The 17,162-nt window shown below is 41.2% G+C and overlaps 1 protein-coding gene and 1 long non-coding RNA gene across 15 annotated transcripts in view; one reads left to right on the forward strand and one right to left on the reverse strand.

Moving 5' to 3' along the window:
• spag9b (sperm associated antigen 9b) overlaps positions 1–17,162 on the forward strand; it is a 46,165-nt gene that overhangs the window by 20,366 nt on the left and 8,637 nt on the right. For 3 of the 14 annotated variants that reach the window (XM_035997182.1, XM_035997184.1, XM_035997183.1), the window contains exons 5-18: positions 5,947–6,094; positions 8,038–8,121; positions 10,349–10,817; positions 10,933–11,026; positions 11,580–11,704; positions 11,840–11,851; positions 12,103–12,117; positions 12,276–12,333; positions 13,250–13,402; positions 13,506–13,566; positions 14,349–14,479; positions 15,812–15,868; positions 15,992–15,994; positions 16,948–17,127. In XM_035997182.1, the coding sequence (XP_035853075.1) occupies positions 5,947–6,094; positions 8,038–8,121; positions 10,349–10,817; positions 10,933–11,026; positions 11,580–11,704; positions 11,840–11,851; positions 12,103–12,117; positions 12,276–12,333; positions 13,250–13,402; positions 13,506–13,566; positions 14,349–14,479; positions 15,812–15,868; positions 15,992–15,994; positions 16,948–17,127 (1,590 nt within the window). Of the gene's footprint in view, positions 1–3,169; positions 3,784–5,946; positions 6,095–8,037; positions 8,122–10,348; positions 10,818–10,932; positions 11,027–11,579; positions 11,705–11,839; positions 11,852–12,102; positions 12,118–12,275; positions 12,334–13,249; positions 13,403–13,505; positions 13,567–14,348; positions 14,480–15,811; positions 15,869–15,991; positions 15,995–16,947; positions 17,128–17,162 lie in introns of those variants that run through there. The other 11 variants (XM_031291093.2, XM_031291094.2, XM_031291106.2 and 8 more) reach the window with 9 other exon arrangements.
• LOC118494213 lies at positions 641–12,170 on the reverse strand. Its single transcript, XR_004896294.1, has 3 exons — positions 12,158–12,170; positions 6,213–6,220; positions 641–693 (listed from the first exon to the last, which is right to left on the reverse strand). It is a non-coding gene; the product is annotated as an uncharacterized LOC118494213 (long non-coding RNA).

The following is a 17,162-nucleotide window of genomic DNA, read 5'->3' on the forward strand; positions in this document are numbered from 1 at the left end:
TAATTGTATTTAGAGGTTGTACCAGAATAGGTTTATATGGTTTAATATAACACCATATATTGTTGTACTGCACATTGCTGCAGCTCCTCTTTTCACCCTGTGTGTTAAGCTCTCTGTTTTAGTTACAGAGTGAGACATCTCACTTTTGTACCATCTTTGTTGGGAGTTGCACATGCGCAGTAAGTACTGCTAACTTGTCAGTTGCAGAACATGAGGGAGTGCCATGCTAGCAGCTAAGCGAGCATTATAACGTGTGTTTCCACAATACAGGAAAGGGGAAAAGCCAAAAAGCACAATACGAGCACTTTAACACCTTTCTACACTGTGGGTCGACACAATGTCAATACTGATTGTTAAATCAGTATATGCAAATTGTTTGTTATGTAATTGGTATCAGGGATTTTTTTGTTAATAAAAAAATCAGCCAGTGGACAGTTTGAAGGTTGTTGATGAATTTTCTTGATTTTAGGTGTAGAGTGATATTTGGTTTTGCGTTAAGATATTGACACTAAGTGCAGGTAAACGTTATGAAATAAATTAAACTCCAACTGCAATTTTTATGAATAGCCAAAGTATGGAAAGCAGACCTTCATTATAAACTAAAGGAAGGGATTCAACTGGAAATATAGCTGCAAGTAGAGGGGGCCAAGCAGTACACTAGCAGGAATGGCGTTGCCATGGCATGAGCAAGCACTCACAGCAACTTTGATGGCAATTGGATAAAGAATGGCTGAGATATCAGCTCATTTACTTTGTTACAGTGCCCCTAGAGGCCAAATTAAACCAATGTCCTTGTGCGTTCTCACAATCAAGTGCCAAGTCCCTGTACCAAGTTTGGCTTTAGTACATCATAGAGTTGCTGAGATATGAGCTCACTTTCTTTATTACAGCGCCCCTAGAGGCCAAATGACACCACTTTCCTTGCATGTCCTCACAATCAGCTACCATGTCCCTGTACCAAGTTTGGACTTCATACATCATTGAGATATGAGCTCACTTCCTGTGATTATAGCGCCCCCATAGTGGTCAAAGGTCACCAAATTTATTTTACGTCCTCGGGATTGGGTCTTGAGTCCATGTACAAAGTTCGGGTTCGATACATGAAAGTGTTGGTGAGATATGAGCCTACTTACTGTGATTATAGCACCCACCTAGTGGTCAAAATACTCCAGATTTATTGTGCGTCCTCAGGATGGGGTCCCAAGTCCATGTACCAAGTTTGGTTTCGATACGTGAAAGCGTTGCTGAGATATGAGCCTACTTCCTGTGATTATAGCGCCCCCATAGTGGTCAAAAGTCACCAAATTTCTTGAGCCTAATTGGGTCATGAGTCCAAGTATTGAGATTGGTTTTGATATGTGAAAGCCTCCCCGAGATATGAGTTCACGTCCTGTTTAGCGGCTTCGCCGTCGATTTCGTTTGGCTGTAATGGGCAAACGCTTTCAAATATCAAAACGCAATGAAATAACTTTTGTGCGGCTTGGTCTGAAGATCATCTGTGCCAAGTTTCGTGAAAATCTGAGAAATTTTGTGACCTGTAAAACCTTTTAGTGTTTTTGATGAAACCCAATATGGCGGCCGGATCAATTACGTTGATGTCACAAATTGGCATGCCTTAGGACTCCCACAGTATTAACAGACACCTCTAGTAAGTTTTATTCCAAACACATCAAACGTTTTAGGCCAAAACGTAATTTTGCTAATTACAGCGCCCCCTATAGGTCTAAGGTCACCAAATTCCGTGAGCCTCTTCCTAATTGGGCCCTGTACCTACGTACCTTCCTGTTTAGTGGCTTCGCCGTCGATTTCGATTGGCTGTGACGGGCAAACACTTTCGAATATCAATACGCAATGGAATAACTTTTGTGAGGCATGGTCTGAAGATCATCTGTGCCAAGTTTCGTGAAAATCGGACCAATTTTGTGACCTGTGAACTTTTTTGTGTTTTGAAACAAATCCAGTATGGTGGAAGGTCCAACATGGCGGATATTGACATCATGAGGTGCATTGAGTTCGGCATCATCTAAGGATTCCAACTATATCTCGATGTTCAAAATTGGGCATACAGTTCAAAAGTTAATCGCATGGATGTAACGCGTTTCACAACTTTTTACTGTACGGTCCCAGTCTAGTAATATGAACATTTCAACTCATCAGTCAATAGGTTAATATTATTTGTTTTAGAGTCAATGTGTGGTTTATGCAAAGATACTGGTTCAGCCTTGTGTGTCAGCAAGTACCAGTGTTAGCTTTGTCCAATTTGTTTTTCCACCTTGAGTTTTATGTTTTTGTTTAGAGTGCAACATCTTGACAACTGTTGGATGGATAGCCATGAAATGGTACTAATTTTCACAACCCCCTTTAATAACTTTGGTCATTGTTTGACTGTTCCTCTAGCGCCATCATCAGGTCAAAATGTCTATTTGTCTAATACATAGGGTTTATGTTTATGCCCCAATACCTTCAAAACTAATGACATTTTTCACACCCTCAGCTGTTCTGTGTTGGGAGCTAATCAGCAAATGCTAACATGCTAAACAAAAATAGTGAACGTTCTAAACCTGCTAAACATCATAATGTTAGCATTGCCATTGTGAGGATTTTAGCAGTATTTAGCATTTAGCTCAAGCACAGCCTCACAGAGACGTGAGCTGACTCTTGTTGCCAAAAAAGTGAACATCCAACAGCTGTTGGATAATCTCTCCATTCAACTTATTATGCAACTGATAGAACCAGTTGGCTGCACTGTCCTTAATGATATGATAAATGCCACTATTTAACAGGTTTAGTTTGTAGAAACGTATTATCACTGTGACATTGACAAAACATGAAACGGTTCCAAGAGGTGTGACTAGTGGTTAATAGAATGGCACTGTCTGACACTGCATTCAGGCAGACCCTGTATCTCCTAGCTCTTCACTATCCCTCCAGTTAATGCAGACACACTGCCAAACACACACACACACACACACACACACACACACACACACACACACACACACACACACACACACACTTTTTGATCAGTCTCCCTGTGTTGCAGCCAATAAGCTGCAGCCTGAGAGGAGGCATACGAAACAAGCTGCCTCAGCACCCAAAAGAGAGAGGGAGATGTAGAGGGAGGGGGGGTGGTTGCCATCAGAGTGAGAGAGGGAGAGCGTCGGAGTGTTCGACACACTGCACAGCGGCAGCTGCGTCGCATCTCGCCAGAGGATAAGTAGAGTGAAGGAGGAAGGAAACCAGTATCACCTGCTAGAGGAAGACACTGGAGGAGTGGAGCTGCTGCCAGCCTCTTCCTGCTCGCTGTGGACGATCTACTGCTCTGCTCCGTGTGCTGCTGCTTTGCTTCAATCAGTCACTGCTGCTCAAGCCACCAGGATTACTGTTGTTTTGTCTGCGTTGACCTGCTCCCACTCTCTGTCTGCCTCACAGTTGAGCTGCAGTATACAGAGCTCACTGCTCTACTGCTGTAGATATACTTACAGTGGGTAATGTCCAATCAGAGGTCTGCCAAGGTGAATTTGGTGCTTCAGTGATCCCCACCTCATCTGCTGTCATCGTCTGTGCCCCTCAACCTCCTGGTTAAGGCACTGGGCCATGATCTGGGGGGGCCATGAGCCCCGGGTGTATGCTGCTGTTTGTTTTTGGCTTTGTAGGGGGAGCGGTGGTCATCAACTCTGCTGTACTAGTCTCTCTGTCAGTGCTGCTGCTGGTTCACTACTCTGTCTCTACCGGCGGCTTACCTGCCCTGCCTTCCTTACCCTTCTTACCCAGAGCCAGCAGGTAGTGTGTGTGTGTGTGTGTGTGTGTGTGTGTGTGTGTGTATGCTAAATGTATGTATCTTCCCAGCTGTAATCTGTGTCTATATAGATAATGCCTGTTTATAGCCATGCAGTCGTAGTGTTGCTGCCATGTGGGTGTGTTATAGTCAGACAATATGAGACTGCACTCTAAAAGTAGGTCAAGAGAGACAGGAATATCTGAAAGACTACACCACCTTAGATATTTTAATTACACCAGTTTATAGCTGTTGCACGATTATTCTCATTATTTAATTAACATCTCTTTCTCAGATGAAACAGTGGTAGAGGACTAATGCCTAAGCATGTGAGTTTTTTCCCAAAGGCAGCATTGGTCACCATCAGTGGCCTGCATGTGACCTCTCAATATGGTGGTGTGTCCATTGTTTTTGAGCTGCTGCTTTTCATCGCTGCCTGCCGGCTTCTCTTTTCAGTGGCAGCCATTGTTGTGCTCGACTGTACAATATTTTTTTTTATACCTAGCCACTGGAGTGAAGATAACTGCTGGCGTGTACCTGGTCTGATGCAGTGGAGAGTGCATTGTGTTTATATCAGTGTGTTCCTATGCATTCCTGAATATCATTGGACTTTCAGTGATTAGAGTTGTTGTGAAATGGCAGTTTGAAAATGAACACCTCCATGCAAGAGTGAGCTAGTTTGTGAGTTTTAATATAAGAGCTGTGGGATGTTTCCTTGCCTCTGTGTGTCTCTCAGCTGGCCTTCTAATAACACACATGGCAGAATGCATCTCCAGTCATAGAGATACACACAGACATAAATGGATGTGTTATTGCCTGAGCTAATAGGTGGGAGGTAATGGAGTTTATGAGGCAACCAGCTTTTATTTCTCTTCCTACCACTTCAGTGCCAAACGGTCCCAAGGGAGTCTTTATGCTACAACACCTCTCTGTGAAGTCTTGACTCACATCACACATTCTGTTTTGTTTGGTCTAACTGATTACATTATGCTGATCTGCTTCCACGGCACTGAAAAATTGGCAAATGAAAGTGCCTGCCCATTTAATTTAGCAAAAGCAAATGAAATGTATAACATGTCATGTAAATGAGTTCAGGCTTAGTGAAGAACAATAGCTGTTGCACCAAACTTTATTCATCACTTCACACTACAGCCTTTTCTACCAAGTGTCAGTCTCTCTGTAGGAGAGAGTGAGTCAAAACATTCAAACTAATGAGAACATGTCCAACCTGGTTTATATAGTATACAATATATTCCGTACCTTGCACTTTTTATTGCACAGTATAAATCACATGTTCTTTCACCATGCTGTTGTCAGGGCTACTTTCCCTGCTTAAGGTCTTCTTTACTCCCAAAGCAATCAGGCAGACTAGCAGTGTGGCTCTAGGGATGGCGATGTTGGTCTGTCGTCTTGACACAGAATTCACTACAAACCTCCATTGTATCCAGAGGATGAATCCTAATGACTTTGTTATTCTCTCTTAGCACTACCAGTAGGTCAAAGTTTTCACTTATCCAGTGATATACTGTATCTTAACATCTGCAAGATGGAGTGCAACAACAACTTTGTGCAGACATTCATGGTTCCCAGATGATGTATCCTACTGACTTTGTTGATCCCCTGTCTTTTCCTCTAGCACCATCATGAAGTTGACATTTGTGGTTTTAATGGATGGATTGATCAGACATTTAGTACACGCACACATTCATGCTCCTCTCAGGAGAAATTGTAATAACTTTGGCAAACCCCTAACCTTTTCTTTAGTCATCATCATCATTGTCATAGTTTCAATTTGTCCAATACTTTGGTGTATGTACCTGCAATGACAATGACATCCCAATCAGCCTCTGCTATACTTTATAGAAAATGTTAGCATGCTAACATGCTAAACTAAGATGGTGACCATGGTTAACATTTCATGTTAGCATTGTGAGCATGGTGACATTAGAATTTAATTCAAAGCACCACTGTGCCCGAGTACAGCCCTTACAGAGCCGCTACAATGGCTGTAGACTCTTAGTCTAGAGTTCTGTCTATTCAAATTACGTAAGAATAACTTAACCAACAGGCCAATCTCTCAGACACTTTTTGTATTCCTTGGTTTCAAAATTGCTCTTTTTTTTTTTTTCTTTTGAATCATCTCTCCTTTCTTTTGTGTCTGTATCCAGAAAGGAGCGTCCTATCTCCATGGGCATATTCCAACTTCCTGGGACTGATGGTATGACCCCTGACCTCCAGAGGGAATCTGTGGACACCTCTTCAGAGCCATGGAGATACAACAACATTAGCCATCCGCGGTCCAACACCAGCCTCAAGGTATGACACACAGCTACACTCACACACATCAGTCTTTAAAGAATTAAAAAGACATCTTTATATCACTAGTTATAAAGTGTAAAGTTACTGTCTGAAGTTGGCTTGTAGAGCTTCCCACGGATCAGACTAGTGACATCATGCCGAGTTCAATTAAATACGATTGAGGAAACAAAATGCAAGCACTCAATGCTAGCAAACACCAAAGAACTAGTACATTTCTATTCAGAGAGAAAGGATTGTTCAGTGTGTCCAGAATTTTTAGCAGCAGCTTGTGTGTAAGGGGGTGGCTTGGAGCCCAGCAATCAGAGGAAGTGGTACCATTCGGGGGCCTGCCTTTAACCTCAAGGGAGGGTGGAAAGACAGAGTGTCTTCACATTGTTGCTGTTGGAAACCATGCTGCAAGCAAGGCTCCGTCATGCATATTAATGACCACCTAATAAGTATTCATTTGCTGTTATTACACTAGTACAGGGTCAGATGGAAATTGTAAGGCTAAGGTATGAGTTTTCGTAACCGTTATTTTGACCCACGTTATCAGGTGTTGTGTTTCATAACTGGCAGCAAATGTGACTGATAATTCTTAAACTCCTTTTGAGCACCTCACCCTGAGTACAATATAGGCGTACATCTTTCTCACAACTTTTACACACACAGTCTTACCAGGCACCCCCAGTGAAGATATACAGCAGTGCCTTTCCATTGTGTTTTGTCCTCTGACTTGACATTTTCTGAAGATTTACAGTTAATGATCTCTTCCCTCTCACCATGGGAAGGTGTGTGTGTGTGTGTGTGTGTGTGCGCGCACGCTACTGTGTGTGTGTGTGTGTGTATGCGCTACTGTGTGTGTGTGTGTGTGTGTGTGTGTGTGTGTGTGTGCGCTACTGTGTGTGTGTGTGTGTGTGTGTGTGCGTGCGCTACTGTGTGTGTGTGTGTGTGTGTGTGTGTGTGTGCGCTACTGTGACAACAAAAGAGTGATGGCAGCATGCAGACAAGAAAGGAAATACTCCCATCAGTGTTCAGATAGATGAACCGGACACTAGAAAAGGGAATACATTTGAGAAAAAACAGTATGGAGAAAGCTTAATTCTCTAATATTATCTCATTTAATGTCTGTGAAAGCTTTAAAGTAGGGCTGGGCAATATATATCGATTTTATATCTATATCGTGATATGAGACTAGATATGGTTTTAGATTTTGGTTTTGATTTTCGTAATATTGTTATACGGTAAGTGTTGTCTTTTCCTGGTTTGAAAGGCAGCATTACAAATTATGTAATTTTCTGAACTTACCAGACAGTTCGAACTGTTCTATCATGTTATACAGCCCAACGATCTTGTCGCAAAATATCGATTTGAAAGTATTTGATCAATAATATCAAGTGATATCTCATTTTCTCCATATTGCACAGCCCTACATTAAATTCTTGTCTATTTTCAAGGTGACCGAAGGATCTGTATGGATGCTTTGTTGTTGTCCTGATTGTTGCTTTTCCATCAGGCACTGTGCTATTTATAGGACTAAGCCGCTGGCATTAATGTATCACAACAATACAGTGTTAGCAATTCTGCGTGCCACCGGGAGGTTCTAAGAGCTGATGAAACCTTAGAGTGATTGATTGAACTGTATATCCTACTCATTTTCATTCAAAATACAGCCTTTAACCACCAGGTCACCATGCGTACCAGAAGAAGCCATAAATACTACTCACTACACAGTTCACTCGTGGAGTTCAGGCTTTCCCCACACCTTTGCTTAATTTTCTTGGACACATTCAGATCAGTTCTAATTAAAACATATTTTTCCTGTTCCTTTGAGTTCTTGCAACATCCCTATATATCTGTGTATTACATATAGCCTTGGTTGTTGTTTTTTTTGCTTAAAATAGTCTTAAGGAATGAATTTAAGGAAATATTAATAATTAAGGTCTTGAATATACCCTTAGTTTGAGGGACAATTCTCCTCAAGCAAAGTGGAAGGTGAAAGATCGCAGGAGAATTTGCCCATTCGGAAGGCTGATCAGGACCAGGTAGACCTGTCTGTCACTCATGGAGAACCTCTAACCACAGCATCAACTTATCTGGTTTAGTAGTTGTATTGCAGATTTTGTTGTAGTGTGATTAAATCCAACGGTGCTAACAAACTGGCTATACCGCATATCTAATTGAAACTGCTTGATGCTGACCTGTTCCTTTTTTATATATATTCAGCTGACTAAATGTATGTTTTTTAAAGGAGACCTGTTATGCTTTTTCTTTTTTTCTGTCACATAAATATAATGTTACAATTTTGGATGTTCATTTGTGGCCAAAGCTTCAAATAATGAGGTAAATGTATGTAAAAAAAAAAATAATCCCTGTGAGCAATCCCCTCAGGTTTCAGACGATTCTGAACACTCCTCTTCCAAAAGTTTTTTCTACTTTCCACTCTCGAGGTGCCGTCAATTTGTGCCGTATTTGTTTATGTGGTCATCTGCTCCAGGCACGGTACTGCAGTGTTTGCATTACATACACTGCTACATGTAGCTGCATGGTAACCCAGGGAAACCTGTGGTCTTGATTGCAGGCGTTGTTAATCTCTTCCCAGTTTCAGCTCACATTCCTGCTGAAACATGTTCAATTGTGTCGTTTTTGGATAAGAAGCTTTTATTGGTGATTTCTCACTATAGAAAGTGCCACTTTATACTCCATTTCAGTCAGTAATACATGTAACCGTAACGCTAACGCCAGAGCAAGCTGTAATCTTAGCTGCCGATATTGTTAATTTCTTAACAACTTTGGATCTCATTCCTGCTGGAACATGTCTGGTTGTAGAGTTTTTTGTTTAGAAGTCTTTATTCTATTTTTTTTTTTTTTTACAGTAGAAAGTGCTGCTGCATTCCGTTACAGGGAAGTTTTTTCAGGAGGGGGGCTTAAAGAGACACGCTTTAAGCTTTAAACTCTCAGACAGAGTATATATAATTGCAGCAGCCATGGGCAGTATGAAAATTTTTTTTTTTTGGGATAGAAACACAAACTGAAATGAGCATATTAGGTCCCCTTTAAAAGCAACAGAATTTATTTTTTTGGGGATGTCGTAGCAGGAAAAGCACATGTAGTTGATACCATTAAAAAGGCTGCATTCCATTTACATGAGCCTTAATAAGTCAATTTTATTTGTCAGTTTAATTTCATTCTTTAAGTTCCTACAATTTATGCATTCAAACAGTAATAATGATACATATATGTGTGTATTTTGGGGGGTGGGGGCAGTCCTAGCCACTGTTATCATTTGGGATCCTAGTGGCCTGGTGTATCCGGTACCTTCTTCCCAACTTCAACAGGGAGAAAAGGCTGTTACCTGGGTGGTTTGGATCCTTAAAGATTCTCCTAGCCTTGTTCTTGCAGTGCCTGGTGTAAACATTCTTAACCCAGGGTAGGGCACCGCCTATTGTGTGTTTAGCCAAAGCTAGTGGCTTACTGGGACAGTCAATGCAACTAAGCCATTGTTAGTGAAATTTGTTTCTCCTTTGCATTTCCTGCTATGACAAGTCAAAATGTCTGCTCTGAAAAAGGTCTATTTGAGATGGAACATGGGCTCATAACTTCTTAAAACTGTCAGGATTGATATGCCTTTTTAAGGCTGTTTTGACACCCAAACCTAATTTTGATTGTGGTTGTACATTGCCATAATGAATATGATTTGTGAAACTTGGAGTGTCCTGGTTGCATGTTGTGATGTTTGTGTTGGTTTTAGCTCCATGGAAAGGTGCACACTGTTTGGCACAGTTTGTGTTAACATCTATTATTTACATTCATTTGATTTAAACAAAAGGAATGTACATGTATGTGCTAACGTAGTTTTCTGAAAGATTCTTCAGTTTGAAGAATCCTCACTCAAGGTCCACTTGCTCAGGAAAAAGCTAGCAAGTGGACCTTGAATTAAGATTCTTTTGTCAAGCTACAGTTTACAAAATCAATTCTCATTTCTTCTCCATCTTTTTTTAATCTACTTTGGGAATGGAGTATTTTATTTTTTTGGCTTGATCCCACTTTTGTTTTATTTGTTTTGTTTATACTTATTTTGTTTGGTTTGCATTTATACAAATGTGCTGCACATTAACTGTATTTACAGCTTAACGTGTTGGAGGTTCATAATGTTTAACAAGTAGACATGTATTGTTGACTTCATGAAGATCATAGTTTTACCTTTTGTTTTCCTCGTTATCCCCTGACTCTCTTCTTCCTCCCCTCCTCCTCCTCCTCCTCCATCTTAAGGATGAATTGGCCGGTTCGAACCGTGGAGGCTCCAAGTCCAGTACTCCAAACAACCGTGGAAGTGTCTCCAAAAGTGGAACTCCTGTATCTTTACAAGCCGGAGGTTCCAAATCCAACACCCCCATGTCCTCTCAGGGTGGTCACTCTAAATCAAACACCCCCACATCTACAGACAGTGCTAACTCTCAGTCCACCACAGCACTCTCTCCTCCTGATAGAGTGTCCACCGGAATAAGTCCTGTGTCCCGCCAGGGCGAAGGGTCTGCCTCTGTCACATCTGTGTCTATTGCTGCTTTGGATATTGCCATGGAGTCTGTGGAGCAGGACGTTTCAGATGTGCTCAACAAGAACCTAGACGGGAACCGTGGAAAACCAAAGAGCAGTAAGGACATTGCAGCCGTGCAAGGACAGCAGGGTGAGCTTGGACACGATGGACAGGACTCTGCCACTACACCCCTCAAAGGTGATGGTTAGTACTGCAGTTAAAACACACAGGACTAGTAGCACTTTAACATCATCTAGCCGCCGTTTGAGTGTACTGGCTTGCTCATTCCTCTGCTTTGTATCTCTGCTGGCTGTATTAGATGGAGCACACAACCAGGAGAGCTCTGAGGTGCAGGCTATCATAGAGTCCACTCCCGAGCTGGACATGCACCACGATGGCTGCTTAGGAACAAGGTACAGGACTGATGATTAGATGTTATATCATCATTACCCTACAATTAGGAAAACGTTAGGAAAGAAAGGATAAGGCTGGTATATGTCTATATGTTTCTTTTCCTCAACAAATCCCATGAGAAGACCAAAACCAATGATGTGTCAGCATGTTTTAATCATATCCGATGATTGAACTGTTGTCTCACCCCTTTTTTTCACTGGCTCATTAATTTGTTTTTAATAGTTTTTGGGCAGCAGTGAAGCTCTAAGTCACAGAGGAATAAGTTGCAGTATATTAAGTAGTACTTGTTAGTAGAATCAATTCATTGTTGTTTATGATATATTCATGGAATTTGTTGACAATAAGAAAAACATAGATTCAGAATGACTCCCCAACAAATACACATCATCATCTCAGTTGGTATCCATTTGTACTAAAGTGTTAAAAAAATAGTGTTAAAAGTAAAAGCTATGTTGATGGCATGTATGATGGCGATATTTTGCAAAATAATCATATTGCATTATCAATGCCTCCTTCATCAATTTCCTCCCCCTACCTTATTTGTCCACCCAGCACACCAACTAAAGGTGGCATAGAGAATCTAGCGTTTGACCGCAACACTGACTCTCTGTTTGAGGAGCTGTCGTCTGCAGGAAACGACCTGATAGGAGACATGGATGAAGGAGCCGACATGCTGGGTAAGAAGAAGAAGAAGCCTCCTGACTTGATGTTATAATTTCATCATCATCTCTACTTTTACAAACTGCTTTCTTCCCCTGTTGAATTTTCTGAATTGTCTTTTCTTTGGCTGTCGGGCTTTATCATCCCCACAGATGAGTTTTCTGGTGTGTATCAATGAATTCCCTGAAGATCTCTCTATACCAGCTCCTTATTGTCATCATTTGTGTCCTTGATTCTGGGTTCACTTTCAGTTCCCTCTCTTTCTTATGGATGTGCAGAATAGTAAATAGTGCTACTGTGTTGAGAAGGGCAGTAATACTGTAGACTTCAGATTTAGTTCAAACGAGCCAATTTAACTTACTTACAGTGTCATAAACCTCTTTCTGATTTGCATCATCTCTTGCATGACTCTCAGACTACAGCTTTCTAGGTAAGACTGAGAGCACAATATGTTGGTATGTAAGATAGACATAAGAAATACTTCTTTATTGATGTGATTTTTCAATATTTTTTTATTTTTCCCTTTCACAATAGAGCACATGATAAGATGAAACATTCTGTATTCACATTATGGGTGATCATTTTCAGGTATGGGTCGGGAAGTTGAACATCTCATCCATGAGAACGCTCAGCTGCTGGAGACCAAGTTAGTAATCATAACCTATTTTTTGAAGCCATCTCTGCCCCACGTGTATATTTAATCAGCCAGAAAAAAATGGCAAACACCGAAAGGGGTTGTACTCGATATTGAGAAGATTGCCCCTCAACATGACTCTCACAGAGCATTCCCCAGCTCATTAAATACCCGCGCTTTGTCCCGGCCCTTGGCGTCAGATACAGAGGCACAAGGCACTCACAAAGTACTCCCATACACGTGCAGCCGGACTGGCTATCAAAACAAAACAAATGATGCCGTTACTCCACTCCATTACATAGCAAATAGTTGTGTACTGCCATATTAATGTTCTGAATATAGAGTACAGCCAATTTAATGAAAAAAATGACTTTTAACACTGAAGTAAATTGCAGACATTGTTGCATTAGTGGGTCATGTAAGGTTACATGCCAAATACCGGCATTACCTTCCCTATTTATTCTGTATGCCCTTTATGTTGCGCATATGGTTACAAAATTTCAGACTGTTACCCAGCCATATCAATTTGCAGTGTCTACTGATGCACCTGCAGTTTGCAAATTACTTACTGGAGTTTTATTATTTTTCTCATTTGATTTGAAATTTTGCACATCAAAGCACCAATTGCTAGACATTTAATGGATAACGAATGCTGTTTATTGGCATTGAAACTAACATGAACCACTTTGGTAACTCTGATTACATTTCTTCAGTTAGAACCCTTTTCCAAGAGGTGCTACTATTTTTTGGTCTACGCCTTGTTGCACTTTATTATAAAGATTGATAATGAGGTTAAAAAAGCAATTTCATGAATAGATAAAAACAGAAATGTCCCCCTTGCATTGTTGAGAAACAGGACAATGCTGCCACCTTGTGTTTAATTTAGATATCCCATTAGAAGGTGATCTGCATGTTTATTTGTTTTCAGAAATGCTTTGAACGTGGTGAAAAATGACCTGATAGCACAAATGGATGAACTGACTTGTGAGAAGGAGGTTCTGCAAGGTGAGCTAAATGCTGTCACTCAGGCCAAGATCAAACTGGAGGACAAGAACAAAGAATTAGAAGATGAACTCAAGAAGTGAGTTGGTTTGGACTTTGGCTTCAAAACACAATCTGCAACACTAACTGCCTTCCAGTCTATTGTTATTAGTTACCAGTCTAATTTGTGTACTCGCTTGCAGGATTCGAGCAGAGCTCGAGGCCTCCAAACAGAAGGTCAAGAATGACAACAACGAGGATGATGTGAGTCTTTGCTATTTAATGTGATCTGAGTGTATGATACACCTGTATGGATTAGAGCAGTAAAAGTTGTTGAGGAATGCTAACCTACTGTAAATGTTGAACCTGATTTTAAATTTCTCTAAATATTTATATTTTAATGCCATAGCAATAAAGCCTTTAGTGTTCCCCTTAAAAAGCTCCATATGTATTGATACCAGTCTACTCACATGTTTATGAACATACACAGGGTCATGGATGGATGACTCACAGACTGCAGCTATTACAATTTACAAAACCCACCATGTATTCCTCTCAGCCACTTTCACCACTAACTCCAAAAACGAAACCTAGCAGTCTAGTCGGCACGTTTTTTCTGCAAATCCAAACAAAGGCACAGATTGGCTGATCCCGGCTATCCCACAAATGGTGAGGCTTTTGTCTAAGTCACATATTAACACACACCCATCTCTTTCAACAGCATTGCGCACACTCTCCTGCACACTAAGCTCTATTCAAACTGTCCCAAATAGTTCAAGATTATCCATTTCGTAGCAGCTTCGTTGAATTGACAGCGAACCTTCAGTCTACCGATTTGTAACGTTAGAACTGGGCCATAGCAGGGGTCCGTGTATCGATGTAGCCGGATACCGATTCTGATCGGTGAATCTTTACACCCCTACTTCATGGCCATCATATTGATCGTCTGATTTTAAATAAAAGGCCAATGTGAGCATGTGTTACATATAATCTGTATATGTATTGAATAGTGGTTCAGTGGACTTATGCTGGTGTTGTGCCTGCAGAGCGATGTGCCTACAGCCCAGAGGAAGCGCTTCACCAGGGTGGAGATGGCCAGAGTCCTGATGGAGAGGAACCAGTATAAGGAGAGGCTAATGGAGCTGCAGGAGGCTGTCAGATGGACGGAGATGATCCGGTAAGAGAGGAGGAACAGAGGCAGCACTGCAGGGCTGAACAAATAGTGGAAAATATCTAATTGCAGTTTTTCTGACCAGTTGCGTCAAACTGCAGGCCTGTATTCGTGGTCTACATGGTATTAAAAAAGATATGATTGCACCTTGTATAATCACACATGTATCTATTGTACATCAATAGGTCAACTCAGTTAGAGAAACAAAGTAAATTTACCTATTTGTCTAAAGAAAAATAATCAATTTAGCTCACATTTATTAAATAGTGGCAGTGGTGGCCTAAAGGTTAGAGAAGCGAGCTTGTGACCGGGAGGTCGTCGGTTAAATCCCCAGACCGACAGGATAAAATCTGGGTGGGGAAAGTGAAAGAGCAACACTTGTCCCTCCCTCATTACCACCACTGAGGTGCCCTTGAGCAAGGCCCTTAACCTCCAACCGCTCCAGTGGAGCTGCTCACTGGCCAGCAGATCAGACTGTGGTTGTACTGGGCAGCTTCCAGGTATGAATGTGTAACTGTGTGAATGTGATCAGGGCGTTCCTGCAAAAGAAAGGTTTCCTCTCAGTGAACCTTCCCATAATAAGTAAAGGTAAGCATGATATTCTGCATACTGTACAGAAGATGGCCAGTGATGATAGTAATGACATCTTATTGAGTTAACATTACTGTAAGTTTATGCTCCAGAATTAGTGTTTTAAGGTGATAAGCCTGAACGATGTGGTCTAAGTTTAACCGGTAGATTTTGATAAATCTATTCGATAACTGATGTGAGGCGATAGCCTAGATGGTTTCTGCAGTAGAAAACTCGCCACTCTGTTTTTGTCTTTTATGAATAGCAAAAAGACAGCCCACAACTCCTTTTTTTTCCAACATCAAATGATACACAGAGTGATGTTTCTTCTTCCACAAAACCATCTTTGGCTTAGTGTAAGTAGTACAGACGCCGGCATGCATAGAGCATATTAACCAGACAAGGCAACAATTTCTTTTTTTGTTGTGTTGCCAGAAAATTGCTCTCTTTGATATAAAAACAGTTAATCATTTAGCCCTAATTTCAAGTTATCCCTGCCATTATTTGTTAAAGTGTCTATACACAATACTATTATTTGATCATAATGTACTGCTGTTGCAATTGAATACAATCCCCTGGTTCCCTTCGCTTGATCCTTAACACACACATACATACACACACACAAAAACCATCCACAAAGGGAAAATACAAAGCTTACTATTCAAAAAAAAATTGTACGGTTTGAAGTTTCAAGTAGAAATGGAGGCAGTGACTGTAAAGCCCCATCGAAAGCATTACATTTGATTCAAAGTGAACTGTCTCTTTCAGGGCTTCAAAGGAGAACCCAGCTCTTCCAGAGAAGAAGAAATCCAGCCTTTGGCAGTTGTAAGCTACTCTTTTCTTTTCACTTCAGCTCTCAAATATCAGCCACAGTATGTTTACTGTGTTTTTGATGTGTTTTATTTTGCTTTTCTTTTATATTCCATGTTGTGTGGTTGTGTTCTCCAGGATGTAGGTAAATCTTTGACATGTTAACGGTGTCTATCTTGACTGGCTTGCGATGTTCATCTTGACAACAAACTCTTAACAGACGAGAGCCAGCCAGGAAACAGTGGCTCTGATCTCAGATCTGAGCTGCTTTACTGTCACAAGAATTTATTAAAAGTTAAAGAAAGATATCTTTTGAGGGAGGTATGGGGAATGCACGTCTTTGCTCACAGAGGAACTAAATCTGATAACTGAATTTCTGTTATCTGATACCTGCTCTCCTTTGTTAAGTTTGAAAAGGAATGAGTTTGGTTTGAAGGAGGACATTGTTTGGGTATGAGAGAAGCAAAATCTGACAAATCCACCATCTCTTCTGCCCTGTTTCTGTGTGTTTCTTTATATCCTGCTGATGTTGTGATGTCTGTGTGCAGGAGGTGCGTTGGGAGGGTTGCTACAGAGATGGGAGGGAATGCAGGAATGTGGGAGGAGTGTATTGGTCAAACAAAGCAAATACACTCATTAAGATAGACTTACCATTTCCTATCTTTAAGTTACCGGCGTATATTATATGCTAAAGTATTCATTTCAAACATTTGTTTCTGACTGTATATAAACGGTCAGATGTAATGTGATAAATACCGTGTGCTCTCACTGTAGAGTTAGGTGGAAATGAAGTGTTATTGTCCAGTTTTGCTCTGTGTTGTTGACTAACGTCCTAGTTGGTGCACAATATTAACCCTGCACTCGGCATTTTCGGACAGCTGCTCTGGTTAATGGGGACGTGCATATCAATCTATCTACCTGTGTGAAAGCTGGCATGGTGTGTTGGCATGGGGAAAGGAACCTTTTTACCCTTAAATGTTGAACCTTACTTCTGCCGCTGGAGCTACTGCTTGTGTCCACCCCTCTATATGTTTGTCTGTGTGCTTTTTTTTTTTTTCTCGTTCCTTTCCACTTCCCCACCCTTACACCTCCAGTTTCAGCCGTTTGTTCAGCTCGTCGGGCGGGGCAGCCAAAAAGCCGGCAACGGACGCCCCAGTGAACGTCAAGTACAATGCACCCACCTCTCAGATTCAGCCGTCCGTCAAGAAGAGGAGCACCACACTGCAGCAGCTGCCCAGTGACAAGAGCAAAGTCTTTGATTTCCTCAATGAGGAGTAAGTCAGTCAGGGTAAAGTAGAGTAAATGAAAA

The sequence above is a fragment of the Sander lucioperca genome, chromosome 22 (assembly GCF_008315115.2).
Source record: "Sander lucioperca isolate FBNREF2018 chromosome 22, SLUC_FBN_1.2, whole genome shotgun sequence".
NCBI classification, from domain to species: Eukaryota; Metazoa; Chordata; class Actinopteri; order Perciformes; family Percidae; genus Sander; species Sander lucioperca.